Source organism: Pteropus medius, unplaced genomic scaffold (assembly GCF_902729225.1).
Source record: "Pteropus medius unplaced genomic scaffold, Ma_sr-lr_union100, whole genome shotgun sequence".
Classification (NCBI taxonomy): domain Eukaryota; kingdom Metazoa; phylum Chordata; class Mammalia; order Chiroptera; family Pteropodidae; genus Pteropus; species Pteropus medius.
This window is the reverse complement of record NW_024356333.1, coordinates 1,190,426-1,207,274: the sequence shown is the minus strand read 5'-3', so window position 1 is coordinate 1,207,274 and position 16,849 is coordinate 1,190,426. Positions and strand designations below refer to the sequence as shown.

General features: G+C 45.2%; 1 protein-coding gene and 1 pseudogene across 1 annotated transcript in view; both read right to left on the bottom strand.

Moving 5' to 3' along the window:
• Nucleotides 1-9,897, bottom strand: part of RHEB (Ras homolog, mTORC1 binding) — a 37,550-nt gene extending 27,653 nt beyond the window's left edge. The window contains exon 1 of the mRNA XM_039861142.1: nucleotides 9,424-9,897. Coding sequence (XP_039717076.1) covers nucleotides 9,424-9,475 — 52 coding nt within the window. The 5' untranslated portion in view covers nucleotides 9,476-9,897. The remainder of the gene's footprint in view (nucleotides 1-9,423) is intronic.
• Nucleotides 9,898-15,245: 5,348 nt separating this feature from the next.
• Nucleotides 15,246-15,361, bottom strand: LOC120601594 (uncharacterized; annotated as a pseudogene).
• Nucleotides 15,362-16,849: the final 1,488 nt, after the last annotated feature.

The following is a 16,849-nucleotide window of genomic DNA, read 5'->3' as shown; positions in this document are numbered from 1 at the left end:
TGAGGACCTGGGAGCAGCACACCCCCAGAAGCGCAGCTGCAGGTGCAGCCACCATCTCTAGGACCACTGGGACGGTGTGGTTCCCCTGAGGGCCCCTACAGCCAGAAGACAAGGCAGGTGTTCAAACGAGCCCGGTGCACCCCCAATCCTGGTCCCTCTTCTACCATGTCTCACTCCAGCCAGTGGTGCCATTAGCGACTGAGGACTCATGCTAGCCGCCTGAGGCGATCTGTAACGTCTCCCACATCGCAGGGTTTCACTGATGCTCCCTTTAATTACATCTCAGATCCGTCACCTCTTCATTTCACCTGCACCACACCAGTCCCTGACCCCCCGGTGGTGAACTCCAATCCGTGGCTGTCCTCCCACTTCCGTCCCCTGACCGCCACCATCCGCTGCACAGAGCGGTGGCAGGGGTCTTCTTGAGGATATGAGACAGGATCAGTCAACTTACAGACCAGGGCCAAAAGTGGCCCACAGGCTGTTTGTGAATAGACTATGAACGAAGGATGGTTTTCACATGTTTGAATGGTTGAAAAGAATCAATATTTCATCGCATTTGAAAATGAAATGAAAATCAAATGTCAGTGTCCATAAATAGTGTTCCTGGCCCACAGCCATGTCCACGTGTTCCTGTATCATCTGTAACTGCCGTGCGTTACAGCAGGCAGAAGTGAGTAGTTGCGACAGAGGCCACGTGGCCTTCAAAGCCTGAGATATTTACTATGTGGCCTTTTACAGAAAAAGTTTGCCAATCTTGGTATAGAAGATCATCTTATGTTGCTTAAAACCCTTCAGTGACTTACCACTGTTTCTAGCGAAAAGTCTAAAACTTTCAACGGGGCCTACAAGGCTGTTCTCGACAGACGGCCGGCACGCCGGTAAGCCCCTCGTGACCTCGCCACTCACGCCTCACAGCTCTCAGTCGCCAGTCCAGACGCACAGGTGGCCTTCTCTGTGCTCCTCCCCCGCTGGTGCCACGCTCTTCCTCGGCCCTTGGGAGCTCTGCATGCCGTTCCGGTTGGCCGGAAGCTCTGCCCTCCTGCTCCCTGCGCGGCCACCCTCTGCGGGGCCAACTGCAGCTGTAATGACAGTTCTCTAGGGACTCTTCCCCCACTCCACCCATGACTACATTAGCTCTCTCTTGGATTATTCTTCTCGAAGCATTTATCCCAACGGCATGTCAATTACAGCTTGGGCAGCAGCTGGTTAAAGGGCGCTGGCTTGGAGCCACTCCGTAAGTTCGAATCCTGGCCCCGCCACTTAATAACGGAAGTCGGGCAATTCACTGAACTTTTTTTAGCTGTTTCCTTATCTGCAAACAGGCATAAAAACAGTACCTGCCTCACAGAGTTCAGGTGTGGCAGCACCAGCAAACGCTTTGCAAACAGCAGCCTCTGCTGTCGGCGGTGTAGTAACCTTCCCCTGGGGCCACGGAGAAGCTCCCCGAGGACGCCCCCGCCTCCCAGCCTAAGCGCACAGAGGGACGTGTGTATTCAAACGGGTGACGAACATCCATTTAAACAACACGTGGCGCTTCATCCACACACTGTCGGCCCCCCACCAGTCGTTTTAGCAATTCGATCTTTTGCGGGGACTGAAATCCTCTGGAAAGATGGATGATGAAAACCCCAGTCTCTTCCCTCAGAAAACACACACACCACCTCAGGGGAAGCTCACAAAGCCCAAGTTCAGAACCGCTACTCCAAGCCGGCCATGCTCCCCGACGCGCGCCACTGAGACGGAGGAGAACGCTCTGCCAGGGGTTCGGTGCTCACGGGGCGAACAGGGCCGGCTAAAGCGCCCAGAAAAGTAACTGGGTCTCTCGGCCTGCACGCACGCGGGTGTTTTCTGAAGCGTAAACACGAGACCTGACGTCCGTGACTTGCGTTTTTGTGGCCCTCGTTTCCTCCAGCAGCAGCCTCAGTGATGTTCTGGCTGCAGCTGTCTCAGCGTCAGGCCCTCCCGTCCCCTGGTGTACTCGAGGCCATGAGCCAGGCCGGAGATTCACCATATCACGTCCAGACTCGAAATTCCAGTGTTTTCCCACTTCCGCTCATGCCGCGGAGCGTCATATTTTCTCTGGGGGTGTCCGGTCTGCCGAGGTCATTCCGAACCCTCCTCTCTCTTAATGCTGGCCGCCATGGTTGACTGTTGCCATTTATGTTTTTATTCAGTCACTCACACGAGTCATGAACAAGACTGAAGAGAACCTATATTTTAAAATATTCTCTTTAAAATAAAACCCATACATGATTTACATTTGAAATAAAAGCAAACCACCAACCAGATACATTTATATCTAAGACATGTAAGTCTAAAAAAGCACTTCCATTTCATAAAACTATATAAGCTAAAAAAGCCAATATCGTTGTCTCCATGTTCACAAATTATTTATCACGCCACCATGGAGTTAACATTCGGCTTTTAATCTTGCAAAAAGCGGGATCGTGTATCTTGTTAAAACACCAGTTTGTTTCAAAAGATCCCAAAGAGTCTTTCTGAAAGCAAATAAGCACAACAAAAAGACAAACGGGGGAGTGGGAGCAGGGAGGTAAGGGGGACTCAAGAAAATTACAGCTGTAACACCCATCAACCCAGGACACGCAGGAGTTAATTCTATCAGGATCCTTAAACCATCCTCCTTCCGCTGTCCGCAGAGAGCAAGATGAGGTTTCCAGCACTTCTAATACCAACTTAGACTTCAAATTCAGACGCCCTACATAAAACTTTATCAGAAGCCCAATGTACATTAAAGAACATTAAAGTACCAAAATAGTCATCCAAGACCTTTCTGTTTGAGATATTAAGTTATATTTCCAGATCGATCGAGCAATTCATGTCAAAGGTACCTGGCAATACACATTCTGACAATTATCAGTACTCTAGCAACTGTTAAGACTTAATTTGGTACTTCATGATAAACTAGAAACAAGAACAAAGGTTCTCGCGAGTGCGATCACTAAAGCTTTCACAATGCTTTAACTTGCACAATCATGTCCAAGTTCAGTTCTGATTTATTTAAATAACCAAATACAATCTACTCATGAACAACATTAAGGTCACTAACTCTTTATTCTAGATCCTAAACTAAGGGCCTATTGGCGTACATTTTTGACTTCGCAATCACAGGTCGAGACGGCTCTTTCCCATTTTGCTATTTTTGCTTTTTTCCTGATGCCTGTATCGGAAAACCACGTTAGCAGTCATATAGAGGTGCTGGTGTGCTGCCGCCCTTGGTAATTTTTAAAGGTTTAGTAATCTTTGGGAGCCTCGCCCTTACCATGTCAAAAAAAACAACACACCCCAAATCGCACCACAATCAGAGGCCAAGTCAACGGGCACTGAGATTATCTTCCACCCCCCAGGCTTTACTAACTCGCAGCTTACTCCTCAGAAGGAACCATTCCCTGGCATTGCTGCAAAAACGAGCTCCCGGCTGACTACCTTTCCCACCTCACTCCCCTCCCCACGTCATTTTGCCCTAGCCACTCCCGCTTCCTTTCCTGCCTCCTCGTCCTGGCCTCTTCTGACGCTGCGGGGCCTCTTCCGGAAGGTTCCTCCTGAGACTGTAGTCACCACGTTCCCTCGAACAGCTTCTAGGACGCAGCCACTCTCGACTCGACTTTGCACAACGGTGAGCAGCAGTATAGCACATTTCTGCGCACCATAGTTCAAGGGTTCTCCAAGTGCAGTCTGTGAAACTCGGGGGGTCCTCGAGACCTTTTCAGGGGCTCACGAAGCCAAACTATTTTCATCAAAATGCCAAGATATTATCTGCCTTTTTCACTGTGTCCATATTTGCACTAATGGTGCAAAAGCAATGGGGGGTAAAACTGTTTGCTTGGTACCCCGTAGCAGGAATCAAGATGGTTGTTACAAACCGTAGTGGAAAGTCACTGTATTCTTCACTAGCGTGTACGTACGTTAAAAAAAAAGTCATTTTCACTTAACAGTGTCCTTGAGGAAGCAGTAAAATGGTTAATTTTATTTAATCTTGACCTTGAAGAACATGTTTCTAAATAGTCTGCATGACAAAATGGGATGTACGTATGTATGCTGAGGGGTGACGGCCATCTCGAAGCAAAGCATGTGTGCGACTGTTTGGGAAGTGAGCCGAAACAGGCACTTTTATCACGGAACAGCGTTTTGACTTGCACAAATGACCAACAAACGATCATTATTTCAAATGTGGGTATTTGGCAGACATTTTCTTGGAAATGTAAAATTGCTAGTACTTTGCCAACAACTTCCTCTCAAGAGGAAATGAGGATTTCGGAAAACTTGCATCACTCATGGTGAGCTTAGCAGATTCCCAATATTTAGATTTTTCTGAGGAGAGGGGTAGGGAGTGATATTAAAAAATGTGATTTAAAAAATATTTATATGTTGAAATGTTGCAAATGTGGAAGGATCTAAATAACAGTGAATCGATATTTTCCAAGAGATCAATGTATGCTGTTATAAAATCAGGCGTGGGTAGAAAACGAACCAATAAAGTTCAATATAACAGTAGGAAAATTTATCCATATGATTTCAGATTGCATACTACAACTAACCTCTAAGAAGCTGATCAGCTATAATAGTGCTGGTGAGTATCAAAGAACATCCACAATTATCTGAGAAAACTATTAAAATACTGCTCCTTTCCCCCACTATGCACCTGTGGAAAGCTGGATTTCCTTCATATTCTTCATTAGTTATCACAGTGCAATGGAATGAATTCTGAAGCAGATATGAGAATTCAGCTGTTTTTTAAACCAGACATTTAAAGATACTTGCAAAACTGTAAAACATCCTATCGAAACCCCAGTTGCTTTTGTGCAGAAATTGATAAGCTAGCCCTTAAGGGATTTCAATTCATATGGAAATGCAAGGAACTCAGAAGAGTGAAAACAATCTTGAAAAAGAATAAAGGTAGAGGGTTCACACTTATTACAGTAATCAAGACAGAATGACAATGGCATATGGAGAGACACATAGATCAAAGGAAGAGAGTCCAGAACTAATGATGAAAGAACAGTCTTTAACAAAACGGGCTGGGACAACTTGATATCCATATACAAAAGAATGAAGTTATACCCCTCTCTCCCACCATACACAAAAATTAACTCTGATTATATCACAGACCCGAATGTAAGAGCTAAAAGGATAAAACACTTCGAAGAAAACACAGTAGTAATCTACGCAGCCTTGGATTAGGCAATGACTTCTTAGATATAACACCAAAAGCAGAGTGATAAAAGGAAAAATAAATTAGACTTTGTCAAAATTTATAGCTTTTTACTTCTAAGGACACCATCGAGGAGGAGACAATCAGCAGAATGGAAATTATTTGTAAATCATGTATGATACTACTTTGCACCCATAAGAATAGCTAGAATAGAAAAGACAATTACAAGTGTTGGTGAGGATGAGGAGAAATTGATACTAATTTCAATTAGTTTCGGTGATGGGAATGTAAAATGGCACAGAAAGATGTCTTGGAGAATAGTTTGATAATTCCTCAAAATGTTAAACATAAACTTACCATGGAACCCAGCATCTACTCCTAAAATATACCCAAAATAAGTGAAAACATACGTCTATACAAAAATGTGTACAAAATGTTCATAACACCATTATTCATAATAGCCATAAATGTAGAAACCCACATGTCCACCAACTGATAAATGTATAAATGTGGTATATTCAAAAAAAGAAACATTATTTGGCAACGAAAAGGAATTATTGATATATGCTACAGCATACATCAATGCTGTAGCATATATCAATAATTATATTTCATATATCGATGAAACTTGGAAATATTTATGTCAAATGAAAGATGCCAGTCACAAAATACCACATATGTGTGATTCCATTTATAGAAAATGTCCAGAATAGGTGAATTCATAGAAATAGAAAGCAGATTAGTGGATGGCAGGGGCCGACGGGGGGAGAGGATGGAGAGTGACTGTGACGGGCACAGTTTCTTTTGAGTTGATGAAGTACGAGTAGATATAACGCACATGGACACTCAAATAATGATCAGCACTGGAAAGTCTTTACCACGACTGCAAGCTCTGATTATTCCTCTGTATAGAACGACGACACCGAAAAAAAGTTAATTTCAAGCTTGGACATAAGGTGTTCACCACAGGACCACCCCCACCCTCAAGTGTAGAACCTCAAAACCTTATTACGTACCTGAACACACAATTTCACATGGCAAAGAATGCTTTACCTTTAAAATTTTCAATTAAACGTATCAGAAAAGGACAGGATAATTTAAAAATAAACAGTAAATCAGAATACAATTGGATCGTATTCTATCTGGAACTCATTTAATGACATCTTTTCCTATGAAGTACCCAAATCCAAGGATGCATCTTCTTTACTACCTAAAACATTTGACAAGGTAATAATTTGAGTTACTTTTGCTGAATTGCCTTTAAGCAAACCACAGAGTTGTTTCATTTTCTTTCTCATGATCCTTCACATTCCCGTGATCTCATCTCTGTTAACCTCAGAGGCTTATATATAGCAAACGACCTTTTGATTATGCTCTAATAGTAAACTAGATTATCTGAGCCTCTGTAGAAGGTTCCAGTGAAAGATCCACCAAATTTTATTTGAAAATAGTTACCTGACACTAGAACTTTGACTTGATTAAGTTTAGTTACCTCCTATCATGGGACTACTCGTTTGTATCAGAAACAATGGATATCAGGGAGCTGGTACATCTGGCCATTACTAAAACAATTAATACAAAGCACTCCCTGAAAGCCAGCCTGCGTTATAGGTGACGTGTCCTTAAAAGCTTAACATTGTAAACAACAGGAAAAGTACTTGGGGGGGGGAACTTGGCAAATCACCTGAGAATTATACTCTCCTTACTGGAAGTTTTATTGGCGTTTTTAAAAAACACAAAATTTGAAAGCCAAGTAGTAAAACCACCATAGCATTTAGTTTTATCTGAAGGCAAACTTTTAAAATAAAGTCTGTGATATGACAAAGCCACCATGACAAGCATTCTAGTAGTCAAACTGGCATGAGATATTTAATCAGGAGAATATTCTCAGAAAGGTATGGTTTCTAGCTATGTCTTTTTTTCGACTAACCCTTCAAATATGACACAACAGCTTAGCATCGCAAAATAACACAACCTAGAAATAAACATATTCACATTTCTCTAGTATAGCACCATTTGCGAGCAAACAGGTCAGTAAACCCCTGCAAGTCTGAACACTGAATAAATAATGCTCTGAAGATTGGCTAGTACATGGAATCAGGGAACTACTTTTTGATGCTGGCAAAACAAAAGACCCCACAAACTCCAAGGTATCCTGGCTCATAACAAAAGTAAACAACTTTAAAATCAAATGCAAAGACTGGGAGTAACTTAACCTTTCCAAAATACCTTTTACTTTAATCATCGCTACACTCAAAAATAAATGTGGAGAAAATGGAGTTGGATGTACTAACAGGACATACCGAGGGCACAGAAAATGACTAGAACTTACCCTGCGTCCTATTAGAGGCTAATTTAGCCCAGTATTTTAACAAACGGCAGTTCAAAATAAATGTTTGTGAAGAGACGGTTAAGGGGTGACCTGTCACATCGGGGTATTTAGGAGGGGGGTGATGAGAAGGAAAACAGAAGGACTTCAACTGGACATAAGGACCTTCTTTAACAAGTGTGATAAAACACTAGATTTGCTTACAGAAGACCAGAATCACCATCTCAAGAATTTCAAGGGGCAAGTAAGTCAGGATCTTTGGAACATCCTCTGGAGTTGAAATCAGGTAGTCTAAGTACCTGTCACCTGTAACTTGATTATTCAGAGACTGCTGCTTTCAATTAGTGGGCACTATGTATCTGATTAGACAGAGCTCACTCCAGAGCCAGGAAATGTCACAGTTCCACTCTTCAAAATGCAGAGGAAGAAACAGACACAGAAGCAAGGGCTGGGTGATTCAGGCTGCCAATAAAGGCTGAATGCCGGGTTCCATATGGGCATTTGGGGAGTGGACGGTCAGTGACTTTAAAAGCCTCACTTTGATGCATGGGCACTTTATGGCTGCAGCTGTTACCGCTGTCACCTATTCTTCCCCCACATATACCTATGATTTGGCACCACATCATACAAGAGTTACCCCTATAACTCTTGGAACCCCTACCTTGACCCATGTGTCTTTGATCCACCGACCCCCCACCCTCCCAGCACTTCAACGAAGAGAGATGATAAAAAGATGAGTAAGCATGCTGGAGCTGATCTGGGTCAAAGAGCACAGACCCTGGCAGCGGCGGTGGAAAATGGGGGGAGGAAGAGAGCAGAAAGTGGAGTGAGTGGGGGAGTTCATGCAACGAGCTGCAGGCAGTTACAAACTCTGCCATGGCAGTTACTGTTACCTCCTCCTGCAGTCACCAGACTCCAAACCCTCGCGTTCACCTCCTTCCCCAAACTACCGTCAAGCGCACATTTTTCCTTGGACAGCTACTTCTTAAAACCGACAGGAACAAGTAAACCTAATTTCTCCAGGTTTCTGATTGCCGAAGACAATAAAGCCTCACCTGAAGCAGGGTTAAGTTCAACGGTTCTGTTCCCTCACTCTTCTTTGGCACCCTGTCCACCCCGCACCCCAGCACAGACCACCTTAGTTCAGCAAAGAGGCGACTGCCAGGAACGGTTTCAAATATATGTCAACCGTTTGGAAACAAAACAAAACAAACTTCTGAATTACTTCGACAGCCTGGATACAAGTAGCTGACCTTATTTCTCCACGAGGAGAAAATAGGACACAGAGAGATCGGAAATTTATTTTTTCCTGCCTTCCTACTTCGGTCGTTGGCGGCACCTGGGGGCTTCCAAAGAGGGCTCTTTTGGGGTGTCTTATACGTAGGAAACTTGCTCTCCGTAGCCAAACGTCCTCTAGGTCCCTGCTTTTCTTTTCAACGTTGAACTTCACCACAGATAGGAAAAACCCGAGGTGCTGTTTCCTTTGTTAAAATCCCACGGACTTTATTTAATTCGGGGAGAAAAAGGCTGCTAACAGCAATCACGACAGCGAACCGCGAAAAGGCGGAGAGACAGGTGCGATTCCTCCCTCTGGGGGTGCCCTGCGGCTGCCTGGCGGGACAGCGGACCCCTCCAGCGCCACCCCGGGTCCGGAAGAACCGGCAACTCCCCACGCGTCCGCGGCCTCCCCAGACACGTCCTCCCCGCTCCCCGGCCGCCCCCTGCTGCCACCGCCCCGCGAGGCCCGGCCTCGCCGCCACCTCTGTTCAAAATGGAGGTGGCGGCGGCGGGCGGCTGGTTACGAAACGCGCGGCCGCCACATGGCCGCGCCGGCCCCAAACTTGGCCGGGCCCGCCGCGTCCCGGCGGCCAGGCGAGGCCGGGCCCACGCACGAGGAGGCCGCGCGGCGCCCGCCACTCACCCACAGACCGGTAGCCCAGGATCGCGATCTTCCGGGACTTGGACTGCGGCATCTTGGCGGCCTCCTCAGCCCGAGGCCAACCACATCAACCGCGGCGGCGGCGACTCCTGTGCTGCGATCCGCGGCGGCCGCGCCGGGGCAGAGCGGCATCCAGGGGCGGGGCGGCGGGCGGGCGCGGGCGGGCGCGGCTGCCTCGGCTCCAAGCTCGCGCGCCCAACCGCCCGGAACCGCCGCGTGGCCCCGCCCCCAAACACACCCACGTGACCGCCCGCCGCCGCCGCCTGCACCGCAGCAGCAGCGGCCGCGCCGTGGTCTCAGCCGCGCCGGCCGCCCCCGCCCCGCAACACACGGGGGTGCTTCGCGCGACCTTTCACTTTAAAGAGAAAAAGAGGAGACGCCGCGACGCCCCCGAAAAAGTCACGAAGGAAACTCGCTGCGTCATGACCCTCCCACCGTCTTCCGCCGCGTTTTAATTACGCTAGTTGTCCCTGAGCGCTGATTGGGTAACTCTCGTCCGCCCGCGCGATGACGCGACGGAAACTCCTTCTCCCATTGGGGGGCGGCGAGGAGGCGGAGCCTGGGGGCGGAGCTGCTTGCCCGGGAGCTAAAAATAAAATCCGGCCGCGACCGCGGGGTAGTGCGCCAGTGGGGTTTGAAGGCTTCGAAAGACGCAGGGGGTGGGGGGTGGGAGGAGCGGAGAGACGCTAGCTTTCCGGTGATTGGTTAGAGAGGTGGGGCAAGCTGTGAGGCGCGCGGTGATTGGCGGAACGCCGAGAGCAGGGCGGGCTCGCTCCCGCTGAGCCCTAAAAAGGCGCGAGACACGAGGCGCGTGGCTGTTACCTGCTGGCCTTGGGTTGGGTGTTTATTTTGGTTGTTTTTTCTAGCCACTTGCTATTTTGGCGTTAGTAGGTCTGGGTTTGAGGATGTGCGTGGTGACTAACTGTCCATGGTGAGGGACTCTGGAAAGAATGAAATATGCATTAATTGAAAATGTTTGGCCTTTCATTCAAAAAGTGTGCGCCTCCCTAGTTTTGGTCTCAGCCCTGCGACCTGCAGACCCGGCACACCTCAGGAGACAAGCACCAGCCGTTGTTGGCTGGAGAACGCTCCAGAACCGTTCTTGCAGCGCGGATTTAAGTCCGCTGGGCTCCCTCTCCGGTATGAGCTGACCTCTCTAAACGCGGCCGCATTTCCCACAGAGGGAGCACTGACAAACTTTTTCTGGGTGAAGAAAAAGGGGTGTAGAGCCGTAGGGGTGGCGCCGATAGCGAGCGCAGGAAGCGACCTCAGCCCGGGTGGCCTCGGTCACGGACAATGAAGGTGCAAAGTCAGGCCTGAGAAATGAGGCCAGGACTGAGAGGTTAACATCATGGTAGCTATTCTTGCCCTTGGTGGTTGCTAAAGGGGGAGATTCCCCGCTACTCCTACGACCGTCCACGGTTCTCGGGCTGTCCTACAGCGTTGACAGGTTGAGCGGGACGACCGCTTGCTGGTCACGGCCCTTTGCCTTTCCCAGTGAACACAGAAGGAGCCCCCAGGAAGCTGAGCAGTAGGATCGGATTCCTGGGTATGAAGATTTTAGAGGTGATTGTCCCATAAATATGCCTCGTCTAGCTGGAACACTGGCGTTAAGGCAGAATCCTTTCACTGTCCGGCTCAAGTCCTTCTAGGCGGCAGGGGTTGTGCGCATTCTTATCCTGGGGGTGGGCGGGTCTACAGGTTGAAAGCCCCAGGCAACCAGCTGGGAAGTGACAACTATCTTTGAAGCTCTGCTTTATCTTACTGGATTTTTGCATTCTACTCTATAATTAGTTGAAATATTTAAAAACTTCGGGTCTAAAAATGGACTCTCCAGAGAAATGTATCATTTTTTTTATCCTGCGGACTTGGTTGACCCCTATCACAGTATTTTGAACCGATAGTACTAGACTCTCTGATGGGTTGTGAAATCAGCTTAGTGGGTGTTACCTTTTTTTTTTGTTTGTTTTAGGACAACAGAATGGAAAATAGTATGTTGCATACAGTCAGGGTATTGTTTCATGACGCTTGTTGTATGGATCTATATTTATAGATGTGCCACATATGAATTGTGTACTGAGTTACATCGTAAAAATCGATTTCTTCTGAGGTTGCCTCAAAAGTTTGAAAACCCTGTCCTAGCCTGGTAATATTAGGAGTCCAGACCAAGGAGCGCAGTTATAAAGGACACATTCATTCAAGAAATGTTCTCATTGTCTTAAAGCCCTTTAAGGTCGGACCCAAGAGTTTTGAAGATTCCTTTATCCCAGAGTGGGGAGAATTTATTTGGTTTAAGAAATGACTCAGATGACCTAAAATAATTGGGATTGATGGTGTAAATTTTCATGGAAATAACTGATTGCAGCCAGACCTTACAGGAACACGGGTGGGAGAAATGGACTTGCTTTTAAATTCAAAGCCGTTCTACTGATGAGATCACCTGTTAATCTAAGCAGCTGGAACTTCTGCCACCAATCAACTTCTTATTTGAGACCAAGACAGCTCTGTTGTGTGGTCTCTGCATGCTAACTCCTCTCTGTGTTTCCTTCCAATACCTGCTGATTCCCTGGAATCTAAGAACTTTGTCTCTTACATTTAAATTCCAGAGAGAAGATGTGATTGGTTTAGCTAATTACCATCATCTCGAGCTCATGCTAAACCTATAGATCGGCCAGGTAAGCTTCCGCTGGCCTAAAACTCGGCGTTGGTGGGGAAGGACATTAATGGTAGTTATTTGAAGCTTGAACTGTTCACCGTCGTGGCATCATTAACTTTCTTTGAGCATTCACCAATCCAATGACATCTGATTTCTACTTCCAACATATTTTTTTTAATTCCCAGGGATAATATATAAAACTTATTTTTTCCTACCATTGGGTGAGATTAAGAAAGAATGTTTATTTTTATTAAAAGGACATTTGTGAAATTATTTTATCTTTTCACATGTGAAAGAGTGACCCTAAATGAAAGTAGACATGAAAGCATTTAGTTTTTTAAATACCTGATGAGGGATAACTGGAAAAGAACTAGACTCCTCTTAGCCTTGGCATAAGCCAAATCAGACCGATCTGTTATAGCGCACAGAGAGAATTGTTTCAGTCAAACAATGTGGGTTTGGGCAAACATGCCAAGGGTGTTTTGTTGTGTGGTCATTTTGTTTGGGTCAGGGGGACAGATCATACTCCTGTGGATGGGGTCGTGGTTTCCTTGGCAGGGCCCTGATAGGCCTGCCTCAGCATCCGAGTATGAGGCCATCCCAGGAAAGGCGAGTCTCTGACTGACACTGGGATGAAGGAAAATCCTCTTCTCTCCAAAGCCAGGGATCAGTGTGGCCTGAACCCTGAGGTCTGGAGTTGCATGGAGGGTTTTCAGAAGAGGGAAGCAAGGTGAGCCAGCCCCAAGTCCGAGTAGGCCACCCCTGAGGGAGGAGCTGGCTCAGCGGGGAGCTCTGAGGGCTGGTCTAGGCCTACGCAGCAGTTGTAAATTGTCTTCAACTGTTAGGGGTTGAATGTGCCCACCTCTCCAAAAACGATAGTCCTAACCCTCTCAGAATGCGATGTTATTTGGGAATAGGGCTGTTGCAGAGGTAATTAGTTATGACGAGGCCGCACTAGAGTAGAGCGGGCCCCTAAGCCGATATGCCTGATGTCCTCATAAGATAAGACACAGGCACACAGATGCAGAAGGAAGACAGCCCCATGATGAAGGGGGCAGAGATTGGAGTGATGCTGCCACAAGCGAGGAACACCTGGGGCTCGCAGAATCTGGAGGAGGCAAGGAGGACCCTCCCCTGGAGACTTCAGAGGGAGCACGGGCTTGCCGACACCTTGATTTTGGATGTCTGGCCTCCAGAATAAATTTATGTTGTTTTAAGCCACCAGTTTGTGGTACTTTGTTACCGCAGCCGTAGAAAACTAATATATCAACTATAAAAACATCAATAAAGTTTCCTTAAAAGTTTGAATCCAGTTTCTGCTGGGTCGTGGATAAACTTGGCCTTCTCCCCATGGCCCCAAGCCAGAGTGTACCTGATAGGAGCTTTTACCTGCAGAAAGCTGCGGTGCCCAGCAGAGCAAGTCTGAGGGTCGCATGGCTGGAGCTGAACACCTGTTCCTAAGAGCCTGTGAGATGACACCACCTGGAGGATGCTCAGGAAGAGCCAAGCAGCTAATTCCTTGCAATAAAACAGGCGACGGCTTGGGCCAGTAAGGCTTGGATTACGTATGTGCTTCAGATGTGCGTAGATGCGGCATTTAGTCAGTGTTCGCAAGCCGCCGAAAGATGTAATTACCATTTGAGAGACATGTTCACTACTAGTTCCTCCTCCTGTGTAAAGACTAGTCTCAGTGTTGGAGTTTCTTCCACTGGTGTGCAGAAAAAAAAACAACTTCTATTTTAAAAACTTTTTTATTTTAAAAATAAGTGGTTGAGCTTTGCTAATATATAACGTATGGATTGACCGTGGCCGTCTCAAGGCCTGTGTGACAGATGGTGGCATGTCACGGCTGGTACGAGAGGTAGCGTAGTGGGACTTCCACAACAGGGAGGGTTGGCAGTGTTGCCCTCATTGTTCAGTACTCAGAATATTATAATATATTGCTTTTCATGTGTCTGGTTCTGAGGAATTACAGAATATACTACATAAGTTCTGCTGAACGGAATTAAATCTCACAAAACGGTCATTGGTCTTAAAAGATTCCTTCAAAGAAGCCATGAATTAACAATGAGACTAAAAATGCGACATATGCGTACTCTACGAAAACAGGGGCGCCGTCCTCTCTTCCTTGTGCGAGTTCTTCGCCGGCTTCATTAAAGGTAAATGTGACAGTCTTATCATGGGTGACAAGAAAGTGACCAAAAATTTTTACAAAAAAAAGTAAAAATTGACAAAAGGAGAAATTAAAATATGGATTCACATCCACTATCATTAATGGTGACTAAGTGTCATTAGACCTTGATCTTAGCTAATGATATTGTAAGTATCCCTTAACAAATAGCAGAATGTTTAATAACTAAGCATCCAAAACACTAAGGAAGACCTTACAAATTTTTCTGCAACTTTTTTTTGGGGAAAATTTTAAGCGTATCTAAAAGTTGAGAGATTGATACAATGAGCCTAAGGCCTGTCACTTGCTCCAACATTTACCGAGTCATGGGCTATCCTGTTTCATTGGTACCATACCCACTATTATTTTGAAGCAAATGCTAGCCGTCATGCCATTTCATTAATAAATATTTCAGTATTTTCTCTGAAAGATGATCCTTTTTAAAAAAACATAACAGGCCATTTTTACACCAAAACCAAGCAAAACCAAATATCCAGATTATTCACATATCTCTTAATGCTTCATAATTTTCTTTAACAGGTTGTTCAAATCAGAATCCAAATTAAATCCATATAGCGCAGTTGGTTTCTATAGCTCTTAGGTCTTTTATTTTTTTAAGATAAACTTTATTTTAAAAAAAGGTTTTAGATCTACAGAAAAATGGTGAAGATGATATAGAGATCTCCCATACATCCTGCACCGTGTCTGCCGTTATTAATGTCTTGCATTAGTGTGGTACGTTTGTTAGAGTTAAGTAACCAGTATTGACACATTAATATTGAATAAAGTTCATACTTTCTTCAGATTTGCTCAGTTTCCCCTACCGACTGTTTTTCTGTTCCAGGACCCCATCTAGAATACCACGTCACCTTTAGTCATCAGGCCGAGGCTGTTCTTGGGTGTAATAGTTTCTCAGAGTTTTCTTGTTTTTGGCGACCATGGCAGGTTTTTAAATTTAATTTAATTGTTTTTTATTTATGCCTACAGCACCTGGTCTTCCTAGGTGGTCTCCCATCCAAGTACTAACCAGGCCCGACCCTGTTTAGCTTCCCAGATCAGACATCGGGCTTGTTCAGGGTAGCATGGCCATAGACCATGGACCGTGGCTCCACTGTGGCACGAACCCAGGACCTTCTGCATGTAAGGCAGACGTGCTAACCGCTACACTATGGAACCAGGTCCAGACCATGACAGTTTTGAGGAGTGGAGGTAAGGTGCTTTGTAGATTGTCCCTCCATGGGGTTTGTCTGATGATGTCCTCAGGTTTAGTCTGAGAGTCTGGGTCTTTGGGAAGAAATGCCGCTGTCATCACAGCCCATCAGAGGAACGTATTTTCAGCATGACTAACACTGTCAATGTTGACCTTGGTCACCTGGTGTTTGTCAGTCTTCACTGGGAAGTTACTCTTTTTCTCTCCCTTTCTATACTGTCCTGTGGAAGGACGTCACTGTGTGCAGCCCTCACAGACTGGGGAGCTATGCCTTACTAGTTCCCTTCTGCCCGAAGAATTGCCTTTTAACATTTTTTTGTAGTCTCCTAGCAACAAGTTTACAATTGATTTATCTGAAAATTGTCTTTATTTCATTTCTTTAACTTTCGATATCGAAATGATTATAGATTAACAGGTATTTTCAAAAATAGTCCAGAGAGGGCCCTTGTACCGTTCTCCAGATGGTGACATCTTCCAGAAATACAGTAAAAAGTAAAAACCAAGAAACTGAAATTAGTACAACTCATGAGTCTTATTCAGATTTCACCAGCTTTACGTGCACTTGTATGTATATGTGTGTAGTTCTATTCAATTTTATTACACGTGTAGATCTGTGTAACTAAAACCACAATCAAATCACAGAGCTGTTCCGTCACCACGATCATCTCCCTCGTGATGCCCTTTAATTCCTCTTTATTTTAGATGGATTTATTATTATTTTTTTTGCTGGACATAGAATTTTAGGTAGACCATAGGGTGTGTGCGTATGTGGTTTAGCCCTTTAAAGATGTCCCACTTCTTCTGGTCTCTAGCTTCTTCTGATGAGAAATCGGCTGTCACCCTATTATTTCCTTAGGTAACCCTGTCTCCTTTTTAAGATTTTATCTTTGGTGTTCAGAGTTTAACTATGATGTGTTTGTAGTTTTGTTTGCTTTTATGCCATTTAAGGTTTACTGAGCTTCTTAGATTTGTGAGTTACCGTTTTTGATCCAATTTGGAAAACTTTCCAAGCAATACTTCTTCAAGTATTTTTTCTGCCCCATATTCAATCTGCTCTCATTCTGAAATTCCAATTTCACATATATTAGTTGGATAGCTTTTTACCAGAAGCCTCTGCTTGTTATTTTCTCTCTTGTTCCTCTTTCTAGTTTAATAATTTAAAAAAATTTTGAGTAATGTATTTTTCAGTTCTAGAAATGTTTTCTGTAGGTTCTTTACCATAGTTATAGTCATTGTTAACTCTGTGTGCTAATCGTAATTTCTGGATCATTCGTAGGTATGCTTTTATCGAATGACTTTTCTCTTGATTATAGGTCATGTTTTTTTGTTTCTTTTTACATCTAGTAATTTTTATTCTATAGTGGACATTATG